The sequence below is a fragment of the Prorops nasuta genome, unplaced genomic scaffold, assembly GCF_024137725.1.
Source record: "Prorops nasuta isolate Cenicafe-Biocafe unplaced genomic scaffold, Cenicafe_Pnas_1.2 PNAS00018, whole genome shotgun sequence".
NCBI lineage: Eukaryota > Metazoa > Arthropoda > Insecta > Hymenoptera > Bethylidae > Prorops > Prorops nasuta.
This window is the reverse complement of record NW_027116815.1, coordinates 168,787-195,650: the sequence shown is the minus strand read 5'-3', so window position 1 is coordinate 195,650 and position 26,864 is coordinate 168,787. Positions and strand designations below refer to the sequence as shown.

General features: G+C 41.0%; 1 protein-coding gene across 3 annotated transcripts; it reads left to right on the top strand.

Annotated features, from left to right (window-relative positions):
• The first annotated feature begins 402 nt into the window (after positions 1-402).
• Positions 403-24,896, top strand: LOC136780020 (inactive dipeptidyl peptidase 10). 3 transcript variants are annotated; one of them, XM_066738049.1, is made up of 13 exons: positions 403-1,326; positions 15,400-15,605; positions 17,604-17,710; positions 17,817-18,015; positions 19,024-19,098; positions 19,195-19,247; positions 19,317-19,886; positions 19,960-20,278; positions 20,610-20,788; positions 20,897-21,116; positions 21,232-21,676; positions 21,802-22,007; positions 22,356-24,896. In XM_066738049.1, the coding sequence occupies exons 2-13, from the start codon at positions 15,513-15,515 to the stop codon at positions 22,455-22,457; spliced, it is 2,568 nt and encodes an 855-aa protein (XP_066594146.1). In that variant the 5' UTR covers positions 403-1,326; positions 15,400-15,512; the 3' UTR covers positions 22,458-24,896. The 3 variants fall into 3 exon arrangements, with proteins under 3 accessions (XP_066594146.1, XP_066594145.1, XP_066594147.1); XM_066738048.1 differs by having other exon boundaries at positions 15,400-15,614; XM_066738050.1 differs by lacking the exons at positions 403-1,326; positions 15,400-15,605 and adding an exon at positions 17,094-17,260.
• Positions 24,897-26,864: the final 1,968 nt, after the last annotated feature.

Here is a 26,864-nt window from a genome sequence, read left to right as displayed (position 1 = left end):
TATAGGAGGCCTGCATGAATGGTGTAGGTGGAGGAGGTGGAGGAGGGGGGGGGGGGAGGATAAGTATATTTTAGGCTGGGATTTTTTTTTCTTCCATTCTCGTGTTATGCTCGAGAATATGGGAATGAGGAGGATGGATATTGGTGGTATAAAAAAAAAATACAATTTTTGTGGATGTGTGTGTGAAAAATGATGCTATATATATATATATATATATAGGGTAAGACGTAGATGGTAGAGGGGCGTTTGATCGAAATCGAGGAGGAAGGGATGCGAGAAGGAAGGGGGTAGTTTTGCCAGTGGGGAGGAGGAAGGAAGATGTAGGGAGGGGAGAGGAGGGTCTGGCGGGAGCACCAGGAGGCCGAGGCTGCGGCGTAGCCTCAGTGCCGGCGCAGTGGCCGGGCCATCGTGTCCTGTGGCCAGGTCTCCGTCGACTCTTCTCTCTTTTACATCCACACACGCAGTCACTCCACACTAACACGCACCCACGCACACCTCTCTCTCTCTCTCTCTCTCTCTTTTTTACCAATTTCTCCCTTTTTTCACCATCCCTCCACCTCCACCGCCCCACCCCCTTACCAACCCTCGCCACTCCGTTCACTGGTGCAACTCCGCAAAAAAACACCGATGCGTGGCTGAGGACGAGGGCCTTCCTCGAGGCTGAAGAACGAGGGACGAGGGACGCAGTGGAGGGGAGGAAACTCGCGGTGTGACTGTGATCATAATTGGTCCTTTTGACGCAAAGTGATTAGCACTTGTTGGATAGGCGGCGCACTCTCCTTTTGCCGGTTGAAAGGGTAGTCCTGGGACCGAGAGGTCAATGACCTCTCGGCAACTTTATCGTTCATCGGTGGACCGAGCGATAGGGCTGTGGGAATTCTGTCCGTTTGGATCGAGGAAGTAAGAGAGCGAGAGAGACGGAGAGAGAGAGAGAGAGAGAAAAGGGTAGGATTGGAAGAAACGAGGAGGGAAACCGTCGGTGGAGGCTGAGGAGGCAGGGGGAGGGAGCCATGCCGCCCGGGCGAGCTTCCCTCGAGGCAGCAACCAGCAACAGTACCGGCAACAGTATTAGCAACGACACTAGCATCCAACCACTCTCCTCCTCCTCACCCCATTCGACCATCCACGACATAACAATAAACCATCTTCCTCCCCTCTATCCTTCCTCTACCCACCCCCTCTGCGAGACAACCCCTCACCAATTTTACAACCCCTTCACCACCCTCTCTCAAAAATCATTCGTATCTCGTTGCAACGTTGCTGCTTTTCCTGCTGCTCTTACTGTTGCTGACTTTCCTACGACTCTCACCGATTCTCCCCACTGAGGTAAGTCTATCCAATCTTTTCATAAATTTATATTTCTCGTCCAATGGAAAATTACCAATTTTTTGCCAACTCTCATGGTAGAGCTCGTACCTCATTGGGACACTTTTCTTTAAATTGCTGTAAATTGTGTGATGAAAATAATTTCTTGAGACTCATTCGCTTTGTGCAGAGATTGTGTTCGTTAAATATCAGTTGTCGATGTTTTGTCATTTTTTTTATTAGAGGATTCTTCACGTTTAAAGGGAAATTAGAAAATTTCTTAAAGTACGATATCCTCTTATAACGATTCGTGTGGATATTTTCCTTAGAAACAGCGATTCGTCCACGCATCCTTTTATCTATTGTCTCTTTATATATATACAAACATATACCGCTGTTTAAAAACAAACTCGTTCCACTTACCACGCGCATACATACACAATAGAAACACAACAAGGATATACGATCTATAAACGGTCTTATTCTTGTCTTTCCTCTTCTGCATCAACAGTGCTTGCTCTCCACACACACGCACACACACGAGAGAGAAAGAGGAGAGAGAAATTTTTGAGTCTCTAACCCGGAAGATCGATAGTTTCGTCGTGAGTCGTCGACACGACGAACACCTGTGAAAATATCAAGTATACACGAGTTTCGTATTTTCTTAGCGCAAATGTAATTTCAGCGGGCCTTCTCCTCTGTTTTGCCTTAGCGGAGGACTGTACCAGCCGAGTGCTGCTCCATGCATAATTGAATGGCAATTTCCACGAGAAGAATGTTTTTTTCTGCAGGTTTATTGAGAGCGCGGCGCACGGCACGCGTGAAAGGGCATCCCCGAGCCGCTTTCCCCGTTCGTGTGCATGGTCTTCAGCTTCATTCAGCAAAATTGAAAAAGCACTCGCGAGAAAGGGACCCGTAAATCTAACGTGAAATATTATCCTCGGCAGTAGCTATATATATCTACTTCCGCAAAGCATCGTAAACTTTTACCAGTCACTGTTTTTCTTCCTTAATTAGATTCTTAATTACCCAACGCACTGAGTTGATCGATCGGAGCTTCGAGATTCAATCGATTATTAAAATCAGCTGAAGAGTCTGTCCGTTTCCTACAAATACTTATGCTCCAGTATTGAGAGTCGAATGATATAATTTTTGTCGAGAAGAATATTTTTGCTCTTCAGGTATATCGAACACTGCGTGGCACGCGTGAAAGGGACATCCCCGAGTTGCTTTCTTCAGGTTCATTCAGGAAAATTGAAAAAGCAGTCGTGAGAAAAGAGCCCGTAAATCTATCCTGAAATATTATCTTCGACAATCCCTATATATATATATATATATATATACTACTTCCGCAAAACATCATAAAGTTTTACGAGTCACTGTTTTTGCTCCTTAATTATATTTTTAATTACCCAACGCATTGAGTTGATCGATCAAAGCCTCGAATTTTAATCAACTATTAGAATCAGCTGCATAGTCTATCCATTACTGCGAATTGAAATATACACTATTTTCTGAAAACACAGTGGGAGTTTGAATAGAAATTTTTGTCGAGAAGAATATTTTTTCTCTTCAGGTACATCGAACACAGTGCGTACCACGCGTGAAAGATGCATTCCCAAGTTGCTTTCTTCAGGTTCATTCAGGAAAATTGAAAAAGCATTTGTGCAATAAAGAGTCCCATAAATCTACCGCGGAATATTATCCTCGACAATCCCTATATATATACATACATATATCTACTACTTTCGCAAAGGATCATAAAGTTTTACGAGTCACTGTTTCTGCTCCTTAATTATAATTTTTAATCACCCAACGTAGTGCGTTGATCAATCAGAGTCTCGAGTTTTAATGAATTATTAGAATCAGCTGGAGAGTCTATCCGTTTCACAGATGCTACTACATCGCTGAGAGCTTAAATTTATACTAATGTCTGAAAATACACCGGGAGAGGATCGCTGGAGAGAGAGAGAGAGAGAGAGAGAGAGATTCTGATCTGCGAAAACGTCCCCGACGCAGCCAGAGAGGCTTAAATTAATTTTCATCTTAGCTCTTTCGTCCCCCCCCCCCTCCCCTCCCTCTCCCTTCATCCCCCAATTTCAGTTTTAAGCTTTCGGAAAGAGATGGAAGTCCAGAAAATTCTCTTCAATCCAACTACTGCTCGTTGCAACAAACTTTTCCAGCTTTTTCTTATCCAACTAAAGTCCAAGAATATTATATATATATAGTAATATTAAAAATTGCAAAAGAATATTCAAAGAGCTTTTATTATTTGCACAAATTAGCAGGAGAGCCTTTGACTCGAGATTTCAATTTCTCTATGATTCACAATTTACTTCAATTTCAAAGAATTCGTTTAAAAAATTTTTAATATCGTCGAATTTGCAAGAAAAAATAGCTTGCTCACCTTCATCTTTCCAATATAAATCGATGCTTCTTTCCATCAACCAAAATTTGTATTTCTTCGATGCAAAAATTGTCCGAATAATTGACAGAAATTTGCCAGGGACTTTTAGCGATTACTTAGTAGAGTTTATGCGAGAAGATATGCTATGCTACACTGTAATAATATAGTGTAGCTGGAGGGTATTATAGCAAGAGTTTGCGTCAATCACTAATTCGATATTCGCCTCAATCTCAAAGTTTCGAGATGCCTCTGTCCACGGTCCGCAGTGTAACACACACACAGCCATATACAGCACATACATAGACTATATATTCTACTAGGCGAGAGCGGCTCAACCCTCAAATTTCACTCGGCGTAATAGAATTTCCATCGCACGAGCATTAATGCGAGGTTGAAAAAGCACGTAATAAAGACTTGACGAGGGAGAGTCAAAGCGTGCGACGGAGTGTAAGAAAAAGTTGCTTCAACTTTTTTAAAGTAGCTGCGGAGGAGGAAGAAGAAGAATGTTGCGGAGTGTACGGTTCTGCTTGTTATTCCAGTGAAAGGGAGAGAGATGGACGGTGGTAATTAAACTTTTCTTCCTTTCGTTATTTATACTTCCTACGTGCAAGATGACATTGTGTAATAAGCAGATTTAAAAGCAAAAATACCCGGCTCGTTTGTATAAATGCAAGATTTTTTCAAGTTTGCTAAAAAGAAGGTAAAAAGAGTTTTATATCTTTCTCGCGTCGTTCGCTGCGAGGGAAAGTGGATGAGAGTTTAATTTTTCAATAAGGAACCAAGGTGAGTATTGTAGTGTCAGTAGTAATATCAACGTATGAGTTGACTGAGTTTTTTTTTTTTGGGTATATGTAAAGGGTGGGGGGAGGATCGAGCGAGAGGAAAGTGCGGGAGAAAGCGCGAGCTTTCGCTAAACAATCCTCGCGGTCGATCGATCCTTCTCAAAGCCAAACCTGTCTCCGCTTTTCACTCTTCGTTAATTTAACGGTGAATTCGAGTCTTTTATAAAAATAGCTCTCCATTCGATTCGTCTTATCAGCATCATCTTCAGGGGATTATGTCACTGTCTAATTCTCCTTTTCGTGTTATGCGAGTTTTTCGGTGAGACTGATGCTTATGCTCGTTTAAACATTTATATATATATAACTATACTGAGAGATTCGAGTATAATAATGAAGAATCGAAATTTTGTATACAGCATGAAGTAGTCTTTCGAAAAACATTCATAAAACTACACGAAATATCATAGATACTCAAAATATTTTGAAAATATTCAGCAAATTAAATATTTTACTTACCTATATAGGTAAAAATTATTTTCAAATCAATCAATGAACAAAATTCATTTTTATAACGAATAGTTTATCATCCATTCGTTCCATTCGATTTATCGAGTGACTATATGCTTACGTTCTTCAACCATGCATATATCCAATATGTATACATATATAAAAATATAGTGAAATGCTCGAGTATAATAACAACACGAAGAAACGAAAGTTTGCATAAAGCATGCGGTAAATTAGAGTCTTTCGAAAAACTTTCATAAAACCGCAGGAAAGATACGATATTACGGTGGAAATATTTCGAAAATATTCAGTAAATGAAAAGTTGTAAGTAGATATATATACCTATATAAGGGGATTTCTTTAGGCGAGAAAAGTGGAGGCTCCGCGGTGTATAGTGGTAAACCGAGCAAGGATAACAATGAAGTAAGTAATGATACTGGCAAGTTTTTTCCGCACCCTTTCTTATTGTCACTGGATGGAATATATATATAGGTAGCTGTATTCTCGCCTATATTAAAATATCAATATTTGCAAAGGAGAAATAAGTGTTTTCCTTCGATAAAGATTCGCAGATTGCAACTGCAATTTATATCGATGCTGAAGCGCGTGAAGTGGTTTATCCTGAAAAATTTGTATCGTTGTATCAGGGATTTCACAGGTTTCCTCGTCAAACGATTTAAGATTGTTTTAATACATACAAATTTACTGACAAGTTTCTTCAATCGTTTCTCATTGTCACTGGTGGAATATATAGATAGCTGTATTCTCGCCTATATTAAAATATCAATATTTGCAAAGGAGAGAGACAGAGATACGATAAATGTTTTCCTTCGATAAAGATTCGCAGATTGCAGCAGGAATTTATATCGATGATACCGAGGCTCAAAGTGGTTTATCCTGAAAAACTTGTATCGTTATCAGGGATTTCACAGGTTTCTTCGTTACACGATTTAAGACTGCTTTAATGCACAAATTTAAATCTACATTTTCCCCATTGGATTGGAGGTTTGCGAAGGAAGGATATACCCCGAAGAGAAAATATTTTTATTCGATAAAAATCCATAAATTGTAATATCAGTTTACATTGATACTAAAGCGTAAAGTGGTTTATCTTGGAAAACTTGTAAATTTATCGTTGATATATCAGGTTTCTGTTCGTTGTATTCTACACTATATATATATATATATTTTGAACTTTGATTTCTCCGTCTAATTCGAAGCCTTTTCACGAGAAGAGTGGAAAGAGCTTTTAGTATAATTCCGAGTGGTCGCGAGAGATGAGCTGGTCTTGAATAAGGGGGGGGGGGGGGGTAAAGAGGAGTATAGAGGAGAGAGAAGAGTAGTGGTCGATTCGCGATTTGATCCGGCTAGACAGAGCGAGGCCAAGAGGCTGACTGAGCGATTGAATATTCCACGATAAAGGAGTCGAGAGGGATGATGGCGGAGGGTGGAAGGATTCAGGCTAGAACGAGGAACGAGGAGTAAAGAGTAAAGTAAAGTAAAGTAGTATATATTCTAGTCTCTGCGCTGCAATTGGACCACTCGTCTCTCCCATCTTCTCTGCCAATCCATATTCCACATTTTTTTTTCATTTGCATATCGAGATTTCCGTTCTGATAACGCCATTATCCCATCTTCCATTTATACTTTCTCCTCGAGCAGCCAAGATTTTCTTCCTTTTTTTTCCTTAATTCTTCTCTTATACATATATATATATATATATATATATATATATCAAACACATTTTCGAGGCTATAGAAACGAGTCGATCGATCGTGTCATTCGTATATACCAAATCAAAGCAACTAATATATATATATATATAGATCGTAGTGTTAAATTTATTGAGGAAATAAGAATATGAGGTATAGTTTAGGAAAGGGGGGGGGGGGAGGAGAACACGCGAAGGAGAAAGAAACGAAGCAAGCTCGAGGCACACGTGTGCCGAAGAAGAAGAAGAGGTAGGAGAGAGGGGTCGAAGAAGAGTCAGTGAAAAGGATTGGGAATGAGAGAAGCTTGCTGGCCATGACCTAGGAGCCAGGCAAACTGGAACTGGCGGTTTCCATGGAAACAGCAACCCTCACCTGGAAGGTAATTTCACGCTATCGGCGGCTCGCAATCGGGAGAACGGAAACATCGATCTTTGACCCGAGCACTCTTAGTTGTTTAGCTTTTCAATGGCTCATGCGAGCCATTCAGAAAATTTCTTGCACTTCCTCTCGTCCACCTTTCTCAGCAAACTATATATATATACGCATAATCGTATACCAACGGAGCAATTTTCGCTTTATTTTATTCTCGTCTTCCTCTGGGTGATTGACCTACCTATATATGTATATATACATATATATAGGTTGCGCGCGCGACGCGCACACACATTCAATGCCAAATTCGATGATTATTTTTGTCGGTCCATTTCCTCGAGTTCCCCTCCCACACACGTATATATACTTTCCCATAAATTCCATTCACCCCCCCCCCCCCCTTCACCTAACACTCTTCTACTCAAGTGTCGCTACGGTCGAATACTTTGCTTAGAGAGAACCGCGGAAGCGAATTATTTTTGGTACGAGCAAACACGTACCTATACCACTGTCCAGTCTCTACTCCGCTTACTCGCGCTCGCACATTATGCTTTTCTCGAAATTGAACCGCGAGCATTAATCTTTCTTCCCGGAGACAGTTGCTGGAAGTGCGTCTGGTATGCGCAAGTATAATGCTCTCGTTTTTCGGGAATTTGAGCAAAGTTCCCGTGTCATTCGTTATTTCAGTGGATTAATTAAAGAACGATCTCTTAATTTTTGTCCATTTCTCAAGTGATTCTCCTTTGGGGAATTTTAGGAAATTTCTTGTACTGTTCTTTGTTTTATTAATTTAATTAAACAATGGTCTCCCCCCTCCTTCTTTTTTTCTATTTCTCGCAACCGACTCTCTTTTTAGGGAATATTAATTAAGAAACTTTTCGCGTCACTCGTTGCATGTTATTAATTGAATTAAATAATATTCGCTCCTAGTATTTTCTATTTTTCCAACATCTCGAAAGAAGACAAGATGGAAAATGATATATAGAAACGATCTAAGAGACATTTATTCAGTCTTCTATACGTCGAGTCCAGGGAACAGCATATGCCACACAAGAGAACTTAATATTTGCTGAAAAACTGAAATTTTCATTTTCCACCGTGGACCGCAAGACTATCGATTTCCGTCTGCCAACTTTTTCCTCCGCGCTATACCATGATTCAAACTTTGCTCCGACTGAAAAATCTCTTTCTTCGGGGAATCAGATAAATCTCCAACTATCTCGAAAATAAAGGTAAACATTTCTGCCTCGAGAGTTTCGCTCTTCATCGCTATAGCCAGTCAAAGTTTTTTTTAGGAATCTATCAAGTTCACCGGCGATCTATATATATATATAGAATACCAGGAAGAGAAGAAAATAAGCGGGAAAAGAGAAAATTAGGGAACAACTCCTCCTTAAGACTGCATGGAAAATTATTCTCGAGTGAAGAGCTTTGGAATTGGAAAGCAGGATCGATCTGGCTCGGAAATAGATAAAATCCAATCAGCTTCGGGAGTTTGACCGATGGAGTAAAAACTGCATAGTTCCCCCCCCCCCCCCCTATATTATTAAGGAATTCTAAGCTATCGCTATTTAACGATAAATTAATATTAAAAATTCTTGGCGAGGGAAAAAACTTGATTTACGTCGCAATGCAGCGAAATAGAATTTTCTCTGCTCACTGCACGATATATATATATATATATACACAGGTATATCTTTGCTCGATCGAAGAAAAGACGCGTACGAGTGACAAAAGCGGAGCTTCGAAATAGTCGAGTCTGCAAAATAATGGGCCGGCTTTATTATGAAATTAGAGATAAAGGGAGCTGGGGGAGTGGAGCCATTGCCAACTGTCCGTTCTGATAAACGAACTAGTGCTCGGAAAGTACGAATAAGCCGACATTTCTACTGCAACAATGGTACTGAGGTGGAGGTAGCGGTGCTGCTGCGAGTGCCACTGACATTACTTCCAGTTAAATTCAATGTGTCATTAGAGATAAAGTATCTGGCACACGATCCATTCGTGCGGTAAAGGTACAATATATATATATATATATATATATATACGTATGTAGGAAAAGAAATGAATGAAATCGTGAGAAGCTGTATATATATATATATATATATATGTACAGGGTGCGACTGTGATATTTGGCAAAAATGTACAAGTGCATGCAGAATTTCATTACGAACATTTTTTGTTAACAAACTTTTGTCCTCCCGACTGATCCAAGCTTCCTGCAAGCTAATTTTTGGAATAATTAAAAAAATTATTACACGCTTTGTAACTAAGTGAGAGCGACTTTGACAAAGCTTGTTACATTTTTTTTAATTCAGGAAAAAAGTTTCCTTTTTTCATGTTTCCTTCGTTGCTGACAGCTACGTTGGAATTTTAAAACAAATTATTTTTTATCATTTTTCCATAAATTTCTATAGATACTCTACTCTGAATAATAATCAAAATACTTTGGCTCGTAAAAATCTTGTATAATTCTTTAGAAGAAATCAAAAGATCGAAATATTTGTTCTACTTATTTAAAATGTAAAGAAACTTTGTTTGGCTGTTTACAAAACGTGTACGAAGACTTTTTAATTATTCAAGAAATTTATTTAAAAGAAATGTTTATGATGATATTCTGCATTTATCCTTAAGTTTTAGCATATATCACTGTTATACCCTGTATATACATATATATAAGGAGACAGAGAGAAAGAGAGAGAGAGATAAATTCTAAGACTGCATTTTCCTCAACGTTTCTCCGTTTATTTCGTCCAGCACGACGCAGTGAAAACCCTAGGAAAATTTTATTCCTGAGAGAAGCAGAGGAGAGTGCTCCGTTGTGGAAGTTTTGGCTTGTCGGGAGCAACAAGTTACGTGCTGTTCGGCCGAAGGAGTACAAACGTATATCCGCGCAGACGAGGCGAGTAGAAAAAGTATGAATAGGATCAGAATCGCGTTAATACCTTCGAGCCCTGCGGAAAATCGTGCGCAGAGTGATCGATCACGATGACTATAAAACCTAACAGTCTCGTCGGGTGTAAAAATGTGTCTATAAGTGTGTGTGTGTGTGTGGAGTTTTACGGGCAATGATTCGCGGAGTAAAAGATTAATTTAGCGTGGACCGTTGAAGCAGGCATAAACGCGTGAGTAAAGTAGATAAAGAATCACGCGTGAGTGTACCGGAGCTTTAGTTCGGCTGCTCGGATAAACATAAGCAATAAAAACAAGTGCTTTCGAGTGGCGCGTGTGTGCGTGTGTGCACACGTCGAGTATTCTCGATTCTTTTGTGTCGAGGCACGAGTACCTCTTGAGAGGGATATGTCAGTATATATATATATATATATATAGCACACTGCACACTGTGCAGTGGAGAATAAGGATTCGCAGAGCGTTACTCGAAACTTGAAATTTCCACTTTTTTATTTACACGCTCCATTTACGCCATTATTTTCAAATCGGATACCAATAAGATACTTTTTCTCCCGATGCAACTTTGCAGCCTCGATCGCGAGTCATTTGTGAATGTTTAATGGCGAGGGAGTGCAGGGCTAGTAGTTTCACTGTTTCACGGGCCAGACCTGGATGACTTCCTTCGCCCTTCCTTCTTCGTGGTCGTTCCCTCGGGAGTCCCCCTCACCCTTCTGATCGATCATGCGAAGCTGCGCCTGCGACAAACCGGAAACACCTACTTGCATCAGCATCCACACGCCGCGTGGGGATTCCAACAATTAATCATACCAACGCCTGTGTACCTGCAGCCTCTGCCCTATATTTCATCTCTTGTCACGCATAATTTTCCCTACAATTACTCCTTTCTTTCTTCGTTCTGCGATAATTGCTACTCCGACGTCGAACTGCGAAATTTTCCTGTATGGAAAAAATCTTTCGAGCAGTGAACAATTGTTCATTTCATTAATTAACAAAATTCATTAACGTATTCAATGATGTAAAGAATAGATTATTATATAATTAAATACTTGTTGTATCGATGAGTTTCGATAATTACTGTAATGAAAAAATGTTCAGTGCTTGAAACATTATTGTTTCGATGCAAGTATATAACTCCTTTCTGTCTTCGGTCCGCAATAATAGCTTATTGAACGTCGAACTACGCTATTTCCCTGTATGAAAAAAAATCTTTCGAGCAATAAACAATTTTTCATTTCATTAATGTGGAAAATAAACTAAATTATAAAACGATTTGTTTATTATATAATTAAATACTTGTTATATCAATGAAATTCGTTAATTACTGTAATGAGAAAATGTTCAGTGGTTGAAAAATTATTGCTTCGAGCAAGTATAACTCCTTTCTGTCCTCGTATGCAATAATAGCTCATTTAACGTCGAACTACGAATTTTTCCTAAGTATAAGAAAAATCCTTTCGAGCAATAAACAATTTTTCATTTTATTAATGTAACGAATAAATTAAAGTATAAAACGATTTCTTTATTGTACAGAGTTAGCCAGATAAAACGCCTCAGACCAAGGACATTAAATGCTGTTTAACTTCGTAACTATACGAGATAGGAAGTTAAACAACATTTTATGTTCATGGTCTGAGGCGTTCTACCTGGCTAACCCATGAACTACTTGTTATATCAATGAATTTCGATAATTATTGTAATGAAAAAGTGTTCATTAGTTGAAACATTATTGTTTCGATGCAAGTATAACTCCTTTCTGTCCTCGGTCCGCAATAATAGCTTATCGAACGTGGAACTGCGAAATTTCCCTAAGTATAAGAAACAAGCTCAATCTGCCAGCGATAAAGATTCTTGCTCGGTGGGAAAAGTTCTCCAGTACTATTTCAATTTATGCCAATTATAGTGGCGATAAATCGCGGGGGGCTTGCTTTATAAAAGCTAATAGCGCCAATAACGGGGAACCCCCCTCACGCATTAATGAATACTAATAAGTAGAAAAGGTAAGTAAAGGATCAGACGCGTTATATTCCACTGGCAATTGGAATTAGACCGATCGATGTGGGAATTATTTTCGTTGTGCTGTTTAGATTTTTAGCGTAGTTGGCAAAGTAAGGGACGGTTTGATTACGAGCCAGGGAATTTTTTCTAAAGCACCGTGGTATACTTTTATTTTATCGGTGAATTGGAAAGGAAATGCGGGAGGAGATAAGTTAGGTATATGGATGTGCTGTATACGTGCTATATGTGTACATATATATTCATATGTATTGTGCATATATAGAGATATGCCAACGTTGCAGCTTGGCAATACGCCATTTTTCGCCATCTCGTATCGAAGCAGCTCTCTCTCTCTCTCTCTCTCTCTCCATAGGTATAAAAGCTATAGCGCCATTTCCCAAAAATTTCAGCTCGACTGTTTCTTCCCCTCTCCAGACTCTCCGTCATCGATCGATCAACCTCTCCACTCTATGCATACCCTTCAGAATTGTCATCGCTTCTTCTTCCGTCAATCCAGCGCCAAACCTCCCTCATAATTTATTTTAAGTTCTCATAGCAGCCGAGATTAAACACCGCTCTTTTGGTTGGCAGCCAGGTCAACTCTGCTTTTATTTCTGTGTCGAGCATAAATATTCACTCTACAAAAAATCTAGTAAAAAAATGACCAACAGAATTGTATCGTGTGCTGTAGAGAAGGGATGAACTATTTTTCTGACCATTTTTTTTCTTTCTTTCTAATCGCACAACAGAGGGAATTTGCAAATTTTTAATCAACGAGTTTATTAACGCCATGTCGCGTGATGCTTCAGAAAATTGTTCATCGTTTGTTTTTTAATGGAAGATTGTGGAGTGAGTCGAATTTAAGTCTATACTACTGAACGATCCTTTTATTTTCAGGGAATTTTCCATTGTTCTGGCGATAATTTTGATATTTCATATTCGAGTTCAATTTGCAAATTTTAATCAATGAGTTCGTTAATGCAATGTCACTTGATGCAATTAGAAAATCATTCGTCATTTGATTTAGAATAGAAGATAGTGAAACGAGTCGAATTTAATTTTATACTACTGAACGATCCTTTTATCATTCTGGAGGAATTTTCCATTATCCTAACAATAAATATTGATATTTCATATTCGAGTCAGATTTGGAAATTTTAATCAACGAGCTCATTAACGTAAAGTCACTTGATGCAATTAGAAAATTATTCATCATTTGATTTATAATAAAAGATAGTAAAACGAGTCGAATTTAATTCTATTACTAAACGATCCTTTTATCCTAGGGGAATCTTTCATTACCTGGCAATAAACGTTGATATTCCATATTAGAGTTCAAATTTGCAAATTTTGATCAACGAGTTCATTAACGCAAAGTCACGTAATTCTATATAAAATTGATCATAATTTGATTTAGAATAGAAGATAGTGAAACTAGTCGAATTTAATTCTATACTACTGAACGATCCTTTTATCCTACAGGAATCTTCCATCGTCCTATCAATGAGCACTGATATTTCATATTCGAGTCCAGATTTGCAAAAATTTGAATCAACTAGTTTTTCAACGGCATGTCACGTGATTCTATACATATAAAATTGTCCACCGTTTGGTTTTGAATAGAAGATGGCGAAATCAGACGAATGTAATTCTATACTACTGGACGATCCTTTTATCCTGGAGAAAATCTTCCATTGTCCTGGCCATAAACGTTGATCTTTCGTACTCGAGTTCAGGATTGCAATGGCTGATAGGCCAAACGGACTATCACAGAGAATCGACCATGGACCACAATCGACATCTGTTTTTTTTCGTTTTCCTTCTGTTGTTTCTTTTATCCACTCGAATCGGTCGCTCCAAGACGAGCGAGTGGCTTTATTTTTAGCAATTTCTGCCTCGCTGCGAAAAGAATTTATCTTCGAACCGCCAACGGTGAAATCATAGCGAGGCTCTCACTCGCGATTTAATCCTGCTGGCTTTTCTCCTTCGTCAGAGATTGAATTGGCGAGGAGGTTAAGAAGAAAGTTGTTGTTTTACGCGGAATAATCCCCGATGCGCATATATCTCGCTTTCTTCCCAGTGGCTTTGGTTCCTCGAGAAAAATCTATATTCCATATTTATATATATAGCTATATACACGTGTATCGTTTATAGTAATACAGCAAGATTCATCTTGTACCAACTTAATAAATAATAATCGCTCGACTATGAAATTCTAATAGCTCGTACACTCGTATATAAATCACTCGAATCTATCTTTGGGCAGGAACAAGAGAGAAATAAGAAAATACCAAAGACTAACTCCATCGTTATACACCTACACCTATATATACTATATATATACAGAAAACTTTTCATTATCTCCTCCAGTGGAATTTATTTCCGCAAATTTTCCCGCAATCAAGTTCATCGATCGAAAAGCGGTGGCAATAATTTTTTCATCGTTCCCTTGGCGAGGCTGTTGGAGGATAAAAATTCGCCAGGCTGCAGGCTTTGTCGGATAATCGGATAAAGAAGAAGAGTGACTGGCGTTGGGCTAGCTGAAATCCGAGGGACACGGGTGTACCGCAGGAAGAAAAAGTTTAACGAGCCAATTTGGCGCCGGATCACTCGTAAATAAGTGGAGTAGGTAAAGGATAGGACCGGCGGGGGTGAAGGTATCGGTGCGAGTGGGAATTAAGGGGATACGGACGGGGCGTAGATTCGCGGATTGGATAATTTTGTTGAAAAATGTTGGCGAGCTAAAAGTTGCAAAAAGTTTAGCTCGGCTGATGAATGGAAGGAAGGTGGACGACCTTGTTTTGCGTCAGAGACGATAATGGTGCGCTGTGCAGGCGGATCCCTTCGTGGGGATAAGTGGAGAAATTACGCGGGGGTCAGACCCGGTTCCCTTGGCTCGCATCGCGTTTTCCTTTAAAATCGGAAGTACTTTGTGCGCTCTCCGCTGCCGCACTGCTGACGTAACGCGTTTCCTCTGACGTCACAACGCGACGCGCCGCGCCGGGGCTAACGCGCTTTCTCTCTCTCTCTCTCTCTCTCTCTCGCACACTGTGCCGCTGCTCTCACCCTACCATCTCGGTGCTCCTGTACCCAGGACAACGTCCCCCCCCCCTTCCTACCCCCCCCCCCCCTTCCTACCCCCCCCCCCCCCCACCCACAACCGTGTCTGTACATACAGCACACGTTTCCACTGTACGGTATATACCGAATGGAGAACTCACTCCCTCCCCCTCCCTCTCCTTCTCTTTCCGCACAGAGAGGACTGTTTGTCAATTCAACGCGAGAACGAGAGAACGTTAATCGATAAAACTCTAACTCGCTCGTTCACGTGTCTCCACGTGTTACTTGGTCTCACCTACCAAATCCGTGCATCGTGTATTAATTTTGCGTTTGCTTTCCTTTGCAGGGGGAGGAGGAGGGGGAGGAGGAAAGCATCGAGTAGAAAAATCCAGCGGAACGAAAAGACGGCGCTGAGCGTTGAGACGGACCCGGGAGGAGGAAGTGGAGGAGGTCTGCGATATGAACGCCAGCGTAAACGTTGAGAGGAACTCCTGGCGGCTGCCTCCCGATGAGACCGTCCAGGTTGCGGATCCACGCTCCAAGTCAGCCCAGGTAAAAGAGGTAAATTGGCTCTAGCGTTATTATTTTTGGCACATTTCTTCTTTCCTTCATATGTATACGTGCACTTTTACTCGTTGGAATAATTCGTGCCTCGTTGCGTAATGTTTTAATGTTTTTAATGGACACCCGCAACGGGGTCTGACCAGAGAGGATAATTTTGCAAAAATCCCTGAGAGAAATATATATATATATATATATTAATTTTCTGTATGGAGAGGCATATATATATATACAGGTCTTTACTTAACATTTTGACAAAAATTTGCGGTTTGCCCGACTCCGTTACAGTGGCTTTAATTTATTATACAGCCTGCAGTGGAAAAAGGGTGGAGACGATCGTATCTTCCGGTCCCCCGGGTCTCCCACGTGGTCCGACCAATGCTCGACTTTTTCTACTGCCATTTTCCAACTCATTCGTTTTTTCCTCCCTCCGATACTCGATTTACCTTGCCTTCGGGAGTTCCAAGGCACTTCCATCCCCTCCCCCCTCCCCCACCTCCTCTACTCGTTAAGTTCCCTCTTCCCTATAAAACCATCCTCGGGTTTTGCGTTTTAGCGAATCGATCGATTACTCCGGCTCCACACCGACACTGAGTGCAACCTCGCGAAATTTGCGTATATACTTTTTCTATATAGCATACCGCAGCTCTCCTTTGAATTATGCGAAGAGCCGCTCGCTCACTTTCCTCCGAGAGGCAGCTTTGTCTCCTGCCTCGCACAATGGACCCCTCTTGGCTTCTTAATCAAGAGAAATCGGGACAGATACGTGTGCCAGCAAAAATTAACCCGAGGACAGCCGAGTCATTAACGCAAGCACCAGTACTCCTTCGGGATTTTTTTTAATCAGGTATCGCGCAAGACAGGCACGACACAGGGTTAAGATATATCTCTGCAAGTGGATTCTTCCATTTGTAGTCAGACAGAGTTTGTATTTAAAAGAAACTATATTATTTCGTATTATAATTGAGCCATTCCTTGTGGAATATTTAAAAACAGTTAAATGGTGATAAAATTTTATGCTTGCTAATATTTTATATTGATACCAAATGCAATAATAAATTCTCTGCAGATTATCCAGCAACACTGAAATTTAACTATTTATAAATACATTCATTACCAAACTTCTTAATTATAAAACACCAAATATTAGTTTTATCTATAAAAAAAAACAATGTCTGACCACAAATTGATACAAACCCCTTATACAGACATGCCTCAAGACAGCAAGGAAGAATTTAACGATCGTGCAGTGTTCGCATAACAAAGTAGAGAGTGGAATCGCACTGTGTACGTACAGCTTCGCAAAAGGAACGCTTCAACCCACATCTACACACACAAACACACAGCCACGATACACTGCAAACGATTCGTCATTCAGGAGAGAAACTGCACAGGAGCTGAAATGCAATCTAATAGCGATCTAAAAGAAGTCTAAACGACCACTGAATGGCAAAACGATAGACTGGGAGTCGGTGCTTGGCAAGAGTGCAGCGAACGGTGCGAAAATATTGCTCGGGTTTCGCCAGTACAGGCTCGTTTTCGCAGCGTGCCTCAGTCGCGTCTCAAAGTCTCTCTTTGCGAGAATGTTGGCGCGAGGGGCTGCTATCTTGCAGCGGGCTGCTAAAACGTCGGGCGACAAATTTATGGTAAGCCGATAAATAGATAAATTGGAGTAACGTGTCGAGGTCGCGATCGTGGTACATCGCGTTGTTCGGTGAATTATATACTCTAATTGGTGGCTTTTGCTCGCACCTGAATCGTCACTGCAGCGGATATGCGAAGTGCTGAGCTGCGGTAATGTTAAGGTCAGAGAGCTTGCCAATAGCAGCGGGTATTCTTAGACGTACACTCGGAACTGGCGAGATTTAGTGTTCGTATACAAAGTTTCCTGAAAATGTGATTTTTGCTTACGCAGATTCTATTTGTTTATCGTTCTGTTTATATATGTATATATTTATATATGGTTTTGCGTGGTTCATGTGCCTTTAGGACTTGACGTATGGAGAGGGTGGTCACAATTGGAGAAGCATAGTTTTCTCATTGTTGGTCATTGGTTTTGTTATCGCTGGAATCGTCACAGCTATATACCTCCTGGGGTGAGTATATAGGGATGTGAAGGGGATCGTTAATCTCCTCTACTGTATATGTGTATATATATATATATGTGTGTGTGTGTGTGTGTGTGTGTGTGAATCTGAACAGATACGTGGATGAGCTCCTATACTGGAGTGGCAGACGTCTCACCTTGGAGGAGTGCCTTCGTGGTGACCTGACACCTCACAGGCTACCACCAACCTGGATCTCGCACGACAAATTCGTTTATCAAGGAGACGATGGATCCCTCACTCTTCTCGATACCAGCAATAATACCGTCACTCTCCTAGTCTCTAATCATACACTGGTAGGTTTCTATTTCCTCTTATATAATTCTTTCGAATAATAATAATAGTATAATAAATAAAGAAATAGTTGTTTTGCAATATGGAGATTGTAAAATTGAATTGGAGTCGAAAGAGAAACGTGTTGACACTGTTTCGTACAGAAAGATGATTATCTTTGATAAAACGTAATTATATAATAATAATAATAGCATTAAATAAGAAAATAATTATTTTGCAATACCGAGCCTAACCAATTGAATTGGAGTCGAGAGAGAATCGTGCAGACACTGTTTCGTCCAAAAAGATGATTGATCTTTGATAAAAGACGAAGTGGGTTGCGTGCGCAAGGGATGAAAGACCGCAGTAGGCAACCCGATGGACCAGATCCAAACTATCTTCGTTCTCGTTCCCCTTTTGGCAAACGAAACGGTCCAGTCTGGTCTACATACATCTATATACATACATACATATAGATTCACCGCGCATTGATCCGATCTCACTCTGCCTAGTTGCATCATTTTCTTCCGCTGCCCTTCGACGGGCCCTCTTCGCATCAACATCATTTTCAAAACAATTTTTAACCTGTAATGGTCACACGAGATCTGGAAGCCTCGTAGGTAATTTTACTGTTAAAAGTTTTGGACAATCTGTCCCAAATTATAACATAGGACTCTAGTTTTCGTATTAATTAAAATATATTCAAGATCCACAAGAAAAGAGTTTTCCAATTAATCATTGTATAATGACACTTGACCTATAATTATCACAAAAGATCTAAGAAGACTCACAGGTAATTTTATTGCTAAAAGTTTTAGAGAATTCATTCTAAATTATAATACGGGTCTCCAGTTCTTATATTAATAAAAATACATCAATGTTGCCCAAGAAAAAGAATGATTAAAACTATATTACAGGGTCGACTGATCCTCGCTTGATGATCCTTTGATTATTTCAAGCAGCGACCATTAGAGGTTAACGAATGTCCTATACATACGACCATATTCTAATCCTTCCTCTAATCCACACAGCGACAGCTCAACGTGCAAGGCTACCAATGCAGCTCTGATTTACGATACGTGCTCTTCAAGCACAATGTCAAGCCGGTGAGTAATGAATTGGCTCTATATATGCACTATATAGGACGCTATAGAAAATAACGCTAATGCACCGTTTAATCGCGTACCGTGTTGACATTGCAGGTATTTCGACACACGTTCACAGCACACTACACCGTTTACGATGTGACGAACGAGTGAGTATACGAGTTTGAAAGGGCGCTTACGGATCGAGTAACATTTATCGTACCAATAACGTATTACAGCCACCACACGCCGTTGCGACTCTACGCGACGTACGCCTCTCGCAGGATGCAGCAGTCGAGGCTGCAGCACGCCACTTGGCTCGGAAACAGCACAGCGCTCCTCATGATATCCGACAATGACATTTACCTGAGGCTGGCACCATCCTCACTGGACGACTTCCGGTTGACCGACACAGGTGTGCCAGGAGTGGTGTACAACGGCGTGCCGGACTGGCTCTATCAGGAGGAAGTGCTACCAAGACCGGAAGTCCTCTGGCCAAGTCCCACCGGTACCCACCTCTTGTTCGCCAGTTTCAACGACACCAGAGTGGCCACGCTGGAGTTTCCGTGGTTCGCCAGTGGAAGCAGCAGCAGTTTTGGTCCCGATGGTGTGGTTGGTACCACCAGACACGCCGCCACATTTCCTCCATCAAAGTCCATCCGGTACCCCACCCCTGGTTCCCTCAACCCCGAGGTTGACCTTTGGCTCATGGACCTCAGCAATGTCACCAGTTCCGGAAGTAACGTCACTAATTCCAGTAGCCTACCGTTCAAGGTCAAACTCAAGCCACCTCCCGTTTTCGACGGCCAGTGAGTTTATTCTTCTGGGTCTTTCTGGTGGATCTTTATATGAATCTCTTGATCTTGAATCCTCTTCTTGCAGAGAGTACTATTTGATATCCGCCGGATGGATCGGCGAAGACTCGACGCAGATTGCTGTAGTTTGGATGACAAGGTCGCAGAATTTATCGGTGGTATCGGCCTGCAGAGGCCCCAATTGGGAATGCGAGGAGACTCACTCGGAGAGGGCACCGGAAGGACAATGGTTGGACGCTCAGCCACATCCAGTCTTTGCTCCGGATGGTGATAGTTTTTTGCTGTTGGCCGCGGTGCAAGAGGGCAGTCAGGAACACTTTACGCACATTAAGCACGTCACATTGACCGAGCAGAGGATCGCTGTTCTGTCTCATGGACGTTACGAGGTTCGCCATTTTGGATAACCATTTTTTTATAACGCCACTCACATTTTGCAGAGAAAAAATTTTTCGCTCAAATAAATATTACTTTGAATATATACGTGAGATTCGTACTTAGTTTACAAAATAATTGGATGAACAAAACATTGTTTAAAGCAAATTAATTCTGACGATTAAACTCGCTCATTAAATGAATATTCGTTAGGATCAATTATATATCCTGATACAACACACACACGCCGGCACACTTGATCATAGCTATATTTAATTGAACAAAAATATTTTCCCTTGGTATATATATGTATACAGAAGCCTCTTATTTTTTACTTATCTTCAGGTGAGCGAGATCCTGGCATGGGACACCAAGGCTCATCGCGTTTACTACTTGGGTACCAGGGAACGAAGACCAGGTCAAAGACACCTTTATATGGTCCGCGATCCAACGGCCAGCGACCCTCGTCGCCTGGAACCACTCTGCGTCACCTGTGACCTTGGAGAAGTCCTCTGGAGCAGTAGGTGAGAGTCATACAGAGTTTATGTCGCAGAAAGAGCCTTTCCTCTTGTGCACGATACTATATATATACACATAATTAAACAATACATTCCTCGTATCATCGATCGCAGATTTTACTATACAAATTGCACGCATTTTGGTGCCTCGGTGAGTCCTCCAGCTGAAACCGCCTTGCAAGGTTATTACGTGCTTTATTGCGAAGGCCCTGGTTTGCCACTGGCTGGTGTTCATTCAGACAGCCATAAAATGATTCGTGTGCTTTATGACTCGAGGATTCAACAAGCGGACAAACTCTCGCAATTAGCCTTGCCAACCAGAAGAAGCTTCGAGGTAATTCGTGTAGAAATTCTTGCACTATGCATCCTTACAATTATTATATATGTATATATATATAAATATAAATATACATAAAGTATAAAAATTGCTATAATTACACGACACACAGGTTCCATTGCCACAAGGCTGGAGAGCTCAAGTGCAATTACTGTTGCCACCATCGTGGCGAGAAGAATTGAGGGACGCTGCATTTCCGGTTCTGGTGGAGGTCAACGGCCGGCCCGGGAGCGAGGCGGTCACGGACAAATTTCGAATCGATTGGGGTACCTACATGTCCAGCCACAACGACGTCGTCTACGTCAGGTTGGACGTTCGAGGTGCCAGAGGTCAGGGGAAACGAGCACTCTTTAGAAAAATTGGCGGTGTCGAGGTGCAGGACCAACTGACGGTCCTCAGGCATCTGCTCAACAGTCTCAAGTACTTGGACGTGACGAGGGTCGGTGTTTGGGGCTGGGGCTACGGTGGCTACGTTACGGCCATGGTTTTGGGTAGTCAGCAGAACGTCTTCAAATGTGGCGTGGCCGTCAATCCGATCGCTGATTGGCTCTACTACAGTGAGTTGGATCCTCATACAGAGAATTCATCCATGCGTTCTTTGTCTTTCTTTAATTCCAACGATAGCGTCACGCGGGTATCGAGGTTGGCGAATTATCACTGCTGTTTCTCCCACTTGATTCAGATTCCGCATTTACGGAACGCGTCCTTGGTGCACCGGCGGATAATTACAAGGGATACGTGGAGGCTGATTTGACTCAACGAGCAAGATTGGTACCCAGTCACAGCCTGTACTTGCTTCATGGCTTGGCAGATCTAACAGCACCCTACACGCACGGAGTTTCGTTCGCCAAGGCTCTCTCCGAAGCGGGAGTCATCTTTAGATATCAGGTAGGGACATATATACATATACAGGATGTAACAGTGGAATGTGCTAAAATTGAAAATAAACTCATTTCCTGGAGTTATTTGCAAAGAGAACAAACTTTATCAGAGTCGTTTTCACTTGATTAAAGAGGATACAGGGTTCTCCTAAATTATTCAAAAATTATCTTTCAGGAAGCTCGGATCAAGTCGGAGAGCAAAAGTTTGTTAACAAAAAATGTTCACAATAATGCTCTGGATGCACTCATAAAGTTTTGCAAAAATCACTGTTGCACCCTGTATAAGCGTTATATATCGCACCTCTCTCTCTCTTGCAGTGATACAATGATTCGACCGTTATTTTGCTTTCCTCAGAGTTACGCGGACGAGGATCATGGTCTTTCCGGTGTCCTCGAGCACGCTTATCGTTCCATGGAGGACTTCCTAGCCGAGTGCCTCACACTGGACGCCTCCTAGTGCCTCAAACTGGCTGAATCAATTTACGGAGAAATTCTGATTTTTTCCTTTGGGATTTAGGTCTTCAAAAGAGCGTCCCACAAGACGATATAGAACACGCGTGCCTCGCGGTTCGGGGCAACGCTAGAATCGAGGCTGCCTGTTTTTAGATTTAGCTATACTGTAATAATAATAGTAATAATAATAATAAGGGTAAATACGTGTGCGATTCACGGAAAATCAACGTTTCAGCGTGCGAACGTGTGAGCGAGTCCGAGTGCGCTTGTGTGTTTTTTGGTGTTACGTGTATAAAGAAGCAAAAGGAGGAGCACTACCACTGCGCGTTATTGATGTAAAATAGCAGCGGGCAATCCTGGGTGGAAATTTACGATGCGAAGCGTTGTTAGGCAAGCGAACGAAAGGGGAGGATGATGTAGGAGTATAATTCGCGTTTACATGAGCAATATCGTTAAATAGTGTTGTGTATCGTTAACCGGCTGCGATCTCTCTTCGCTAGATGGCAATAATGAGACGGGAAAAATATAAGAGAAAGTGGAAAAAAAAATAATAATAAAATAAAATAAAAATAAGAATCTTTCGACGTCGCTCACTCTGCTCTCTTGATCCCCGAGAGGGGTAAGACTAAAATCTCGCGTATCGAGCCTGAACACGGTGGTATCTTCTATATATATAAAAATTGATCATATCTGAGAAAGATAGAGGGACGAAGAGTGCTTGAGAGAGCGAACGAACGAACGAACGTTCCTTGTTTCTACAATGAATGCAACTACCCTTTTGCTCAAGATGCGTAAGGATAGCGAGTCGCATCGGGCGATGTGTGTTATTGTTCTTGTTGTTGTTATTATCATTATTATTATTTTTCTTATCATTACCACTATATCGCCATTACTATTATTATCGTTATTATTATACGTAATTTCAGTGTTCAAAGGGCCTTTTAAAATACAACTATACGCCACGATTTCTATATATATATACATACACACACACACACATATAATATACACTTTCTCGTTTCTACGGACTCGAGGAAGAGTTTTCTCGTATTAGCAGCTACCAACGATGTAATAGATGCTTTCGTTCACGCTCGTCTTTCCTACCAAAGAGAGAGAGAGAGAGAGAGAGAGAGAGAGAGAGAGAGAGAGAGAGAGAGAGAGAGAGGAAGATTACCATAGAAATGGATAAAACTGGGTAGTAGCGTTTATCCGGAACATCGAAATCCTTCCTCGTTGGTTTCCCACGTGATATTCCACGCGTAACACACACACACACACACATACACATACTCACACGCACTATTTGTGTTACGTAAGATTATATAGGAATTAACTTGCTCGATAGTCTCCATCCATACAAGCACACACTTGAAATCGTGAATATTTGTATATGTACATGATATTCGATTGCATTAGCGATAAGGTTATCTCTTCCCACGCGAATGAACGTCCTTCGATGAGATTCGATCGAGAAAGAACGCAGTTTCCCGAAGAGAAATATAAAATTTCAGAACACTACGAATCTCGTCGAAGGTCGTTGGGTCCCATAGAGATTTATCGTGAGATTTTAGCCGAAGATCCTGGCCGATCCTGAAGAGCCATAGCGCGCACTTGTGATAAACGCTATGAAATCGTGAATATTTGTATATGTATATGATATTCGATTGCATTAGCGATAAGGTTATCCCTTCCCACGCGAATGAACGTCCTTCGATGAGATTCGATCGAGAAAGGACGCAGTTTCCCGAAGAGAAATACAAAATTTCTAGACACTACGAATCTCGTTGAAGGTCGTTACGTCCTATAGAGATTTATCGTGAGAATTTTAGCCGAGGATCCTGGTCGATCCTGAAGAGACGTAGCGCGCACTTGTGATAAGCGTTATCTATCTAGTATACACGATCAATTATACGATTCTTCCAGCGCGCAAAATCCAATAGGATCGCGCCCAGGATCCTCCGGCCTTTTGTGACGCTAAATTGTCAGGCTTGTCGTGGAAGAGTCGAAAAGATGTCTTTTAGACATCTTTTAGATGGCAAAAAAGATCCGAGGCCGGAATAACGACAAATAATACTTGTAATCCTCGGTGCTCGTGCGCGATCGGTCATGTGATAAAAAGTAATTTTTCTAATGAGATCCAGAGCTTTCCAGTGAAGAATTTATTAGGCAAAGGAAATTCCAAAGAGAGAAAGAGAGAGAGAGAGAGAGAGAGACACAAATTCTTAACAAGTCTGATAGAGAAGGTGTGATATTGAGTAGAAGGGCTATGTGTAAGGAGATATTAGGTAATAATTAGTAACAAAAAAAGAAGAAGAGAGAGTGGCGAGTAGCTTGCGCGTAATAAAAATGCTGCCTGCTTCGCAGCAGCCCTTATATGCCGACAATCAAGGCTAGTGCAACCTGATCAAACGATAATAAATAGTGGAGGAAGCGAGGAGGGGGGGTAGTTGTGGGGGGGGGGGGAGACGGAAAAACCTTGCGTACATTAGCGTAATTATTATTGATGTTCGGCTGGTATTCCGCTGCTGCAAACAGCTCCGAGTGTGCATGTGTGTCCGAAGCCACGCACGCAGCTTTACTTCGTCAGAGACTCGTGTCTCGTGGAGAGGCCGAGGCATCGTCTAGTCAATCAATGGTTAATCGTCTAATTGGATGTCGACCGTATCGAGGAGAAAAAAAATGAATCGTATAATGGAAGATCCGCCGCAATCTGCACGCACTTTGCGCAGCATCCTTCTCAATTTTCTACTCGAATCAGAGCTTTCGGTTGACCCGATCAACCACGGAATTGATCGTTTGTATTCCGTGTATATATATATAAGCTATATATACATATTTATATATATTTTTCCCTTAGCTATATATAATTCTATTATACGATTTTCACGAACGGTCTTGATATCTTTGTAAAAGACTCGGGTATCGTGAATAAAGAACGAACGAGTGCAACTCCCTTTCTCTCTCCCCGTTTTTCTTCCTTATTTTTATTCATTTTCATCGAGGTATAAAAGTGCACTGTTTAATGTGTAGAAAGAGAGAGAGAGAGAGAGAGAGAGAGAGAGAGGGGGGGAGGGGGTGTGTGCACGAAACACAATCAATTATTAAATATAATTAATTAAGGAGGAAGCGATTAATGTGATTAGTGCGTAAGTATAGGATTCGGTAAAAAATTATTAACGAGGAATGGCAAGCACGCGCGAGCAGAGAGCATTCATCCCAGCATGCGAATTAAGTGAATTAACGCAATAGCAATGCATTAAGAGTATCTAATAGCTTTTGGTAAAATATTATCGCCGCTAATAAGCTAAACCACGAATAAAGAAAATTTAACGAGTTCACAATCCAACGCATACAGGTAGTTCTAATAAATGGTAAACACTGATTGCGAAACGCGCTCACATACACATATATACACACACACGTACACGTACACGCTACATCGGCTGTAATACACAATTCGTCGGAGAATCAGGCGAAACTCATCGTATAGATATAAAAGAGAATGAGGAAAACAGTAATAATAACAATCTCCCTACGGGTCGACTACATACGCAAAAACTTCTTGTTGTTGTTGATATTATTCTTTTATTATTACAACCTTTTTCTTTTAACGCAGTTTTCCAGGAAAATATCCTCTCGACACTCGATCGGAATTTCTTATCGAAGCATTTGGGAAAATTAATCAGGCAGGAAAAATTCATTCGAGATAATATTATATACCAATTTTTCGGCTTATCATGCGAATTATCTTTCGTGTAACAGCCACAAGATAATCATGTTATTAAGACTCTGCGTTTTTTAATATCAGCGAAACTCTGTCCGACAAACGCCCGGACGACAAAAATGTTTTCAATAAACTGTTACATTACCTGAAACTCGTTTATTATTATTTTCATACTTTATTATTATCCCTAACATTGATTCATCCAATGAGTCAATATTATGCTGTATTCGAGTATTCGTTTACTCAGGATAACTCTGATGAATAACTGCATAAAGATTTTTTATAGTATTTCGATATACGAGGCTGATTGGGGTGTGAAACGCTGAAAGTTAATTTTTTTATTTAGGTATTTTGACGTAAATCAATAGAGACTTTGAATTTCATCAGTAACTCTAGAATTATTTTGTTTAAATAAATCAGAACTCTTGAAAAAAAATTGTTTCCTTCAAATGGGCCTGCAGGGTACACACACCCGAGATTTCAGATTTTGCACTTTAACTGCCAACGCACATTCGCAAATTCTATGTAGATATGTGTTTGTGGTTAGTGTGTATGCCCCTCTCCCCCCTCTAATCCACTCATTGGCTGTTAAAGAGCAGAATCTGGCATCTATGCAGTGAAGTGCAACTCGCACGCAAAGCTCGCAATCCTGAACAATCCTTCCCCGCTTCCAGACACCACCATCAA